General features: G+C 60.7%; 1 protein-coding gene across 5 annotated transcripts in view; it reads left to right on the forward strand.

The window, feature by feature from the left end:
* The first annotated feature begins 613 nt into the window (after positions 1 to 613).
* Positions 614 to 1,523, forward strand: part of DNAJB5 (DnaJ (Hsp40) homolog, subfamily B, member 5) — a 3,894-nt gene continuing 2,984 nt past the window's right edge. For all 5 annotated transcript variants that reach the window (XM_009330415.1, XM_009330411.1, XM_009330414.1 and 2 more), the window contains exon 1: positions 614 to 912. In XM_009330415.1, the coding sequence (XP_009328690.1) occupies positions 702 to 912 (211 nt within the window). In that variant the 5' untranslated portion in view covers positions 614 to 701. The remainder of the gene's footprint in view (positions 913 to 1,523) is intronic.

A 1,523-nucleotide genomic window follows, 5' to 3' on the forward strand; every position in this document is an offset into this window, starting at 1 on the left:
CAGCCTTTCCCCGGAGGCGCCCGAAATCGGACCCCGCTCAGGCTGGCGTCACGGGATTAAAGGTGAAACCTCCTGGCTGTACAGTCTGTTAGGGATGGGGGCTCGCCGGGGATTTGACGAAATCACCCTCTCGTCGCAGCGGGACAGGGAGTCCTGGCAAAGCCAAACTCCGTCGGACCAGTTGCGGTCCGTGGTCCCCTGCACCTTTCTTTTCCCGTCAGATGCCTTGTTTTTGGAGCAACGTGTCTTGGGGATCGGCATTTCAAGGGGCTTCTGGGTCCCACACGCTGGGGTGAGCGAGGCGAAGCAAAAGCCCCTCCGCCCACACACAGCATTAACCCCATCGCTCAGAAAAGACCCCCGGGCCTGCCCGCTCTGTGCCTGTCCCCCTCCTGTCTCCCGCTGCGGGGGGCTGGCACGTGTCAGAAATAGCCCTTCACTGTCACTGGCGTGCCCTGAAAATAGTCCTTGAGCTAGGCTTGGCTTAACCCTCCCCGGCCCCTCCTGGTCAAAATTAGCCTTGCAGAGCGTGTGTGACCTCTTTGGGGGCCCGCTTGCTGTGTGCCTTGGCTGCTTGGGTCTTTGGGGCGGGGGGGGGGTTGCAGTGCCGTCCCCGGCTGCCCCAGTGCGATATTCGCCCTACGGAGAGCTGTCTTTCTGCTTTCAGGAATAAGTACTCGGCTCCCGGCAGTGTCGCCGTCATGGGGAAGGACTATTATAAGATTTTGGGCATCCAGTCCGGCGCCAACGAGGATGAAATCAAGAAAGCCTACCGGAAAATGGCCCTGAAGTATCACCCCGATAAGAATAAAGACCCCAGCGCCGAGGAGAAGTTCAAGGAGATCGCGGAGGCTTACGACGTCCTGAGCGACCCCAAGAAACGAGCCGTTTACGACCAGTACGGGGAGGAAGGTAAGGGGACGAGCGCTGCCCGCTCAGAGGTGGGGGTGCTGGGTCCAAATTGTTTTTTATAGGCGAGGGAGTGTTTTTGCACAGAGTTGTCCCCGTGGTTCATGCCTGCCCCCGAAACGGGGCTGGTAGCCGCAGAACCGGGGAGAGCAAAGGCTCCGCGGGTGCCAGAAGTCGCCCCTCATCCCGCGCCTCCCCGGGCTGCTCCGCGTTTCCAGCCCGGCACCCTGCTTCCCGGGATGGCCGGGCTCTCCCTGCCCTCCGCCCCAGGACCCCGGCAGCCGGCTGAGACGATGGCAGTGGAAGGAGCTCGCCTCCTGGGTCACAGCGGGGGTAATTCGTTAGCAGCCCTTTAATTGACCTAAATATCCCAGCGGAGGAGGGATTTTTGCCCTTTTCCCCGCATTCCCCCCGCACTTGGGCGCCGGTCCCGCTGTCCTCCCCGGTGCAGGCTGACCTACAGGATTCAAAGCTTTTCCCAATTTAAGTAATAGGTCCTTGTTTTGAAACCAGGCGGTTGCTGTTGTCTGGTGGTTGGCACGGAGGAGGAGGAGGAGAGCCGCTCCACCGCAGGCGGCCTTATTAGTCGAAGATGGAAGAGCGCAACCCCATTC

This window comes from Pygoscelis adeliae, unplaced genomic scaffold (genome assembly GCF_000699105.1).
Source record: "Pygoscelis adeliae isolate BGI_AS28 unplaced genomic scaffold, ASM69910v1 Scaffold628, whole genome shotgun sequence".
Taxonomy (NCBI): Eukaryota; Metazoa; Chordata; class Aves; order Sphenisciformes; family Spheniscidae; genus Pygoscelis; species Pygoscelis adeliae.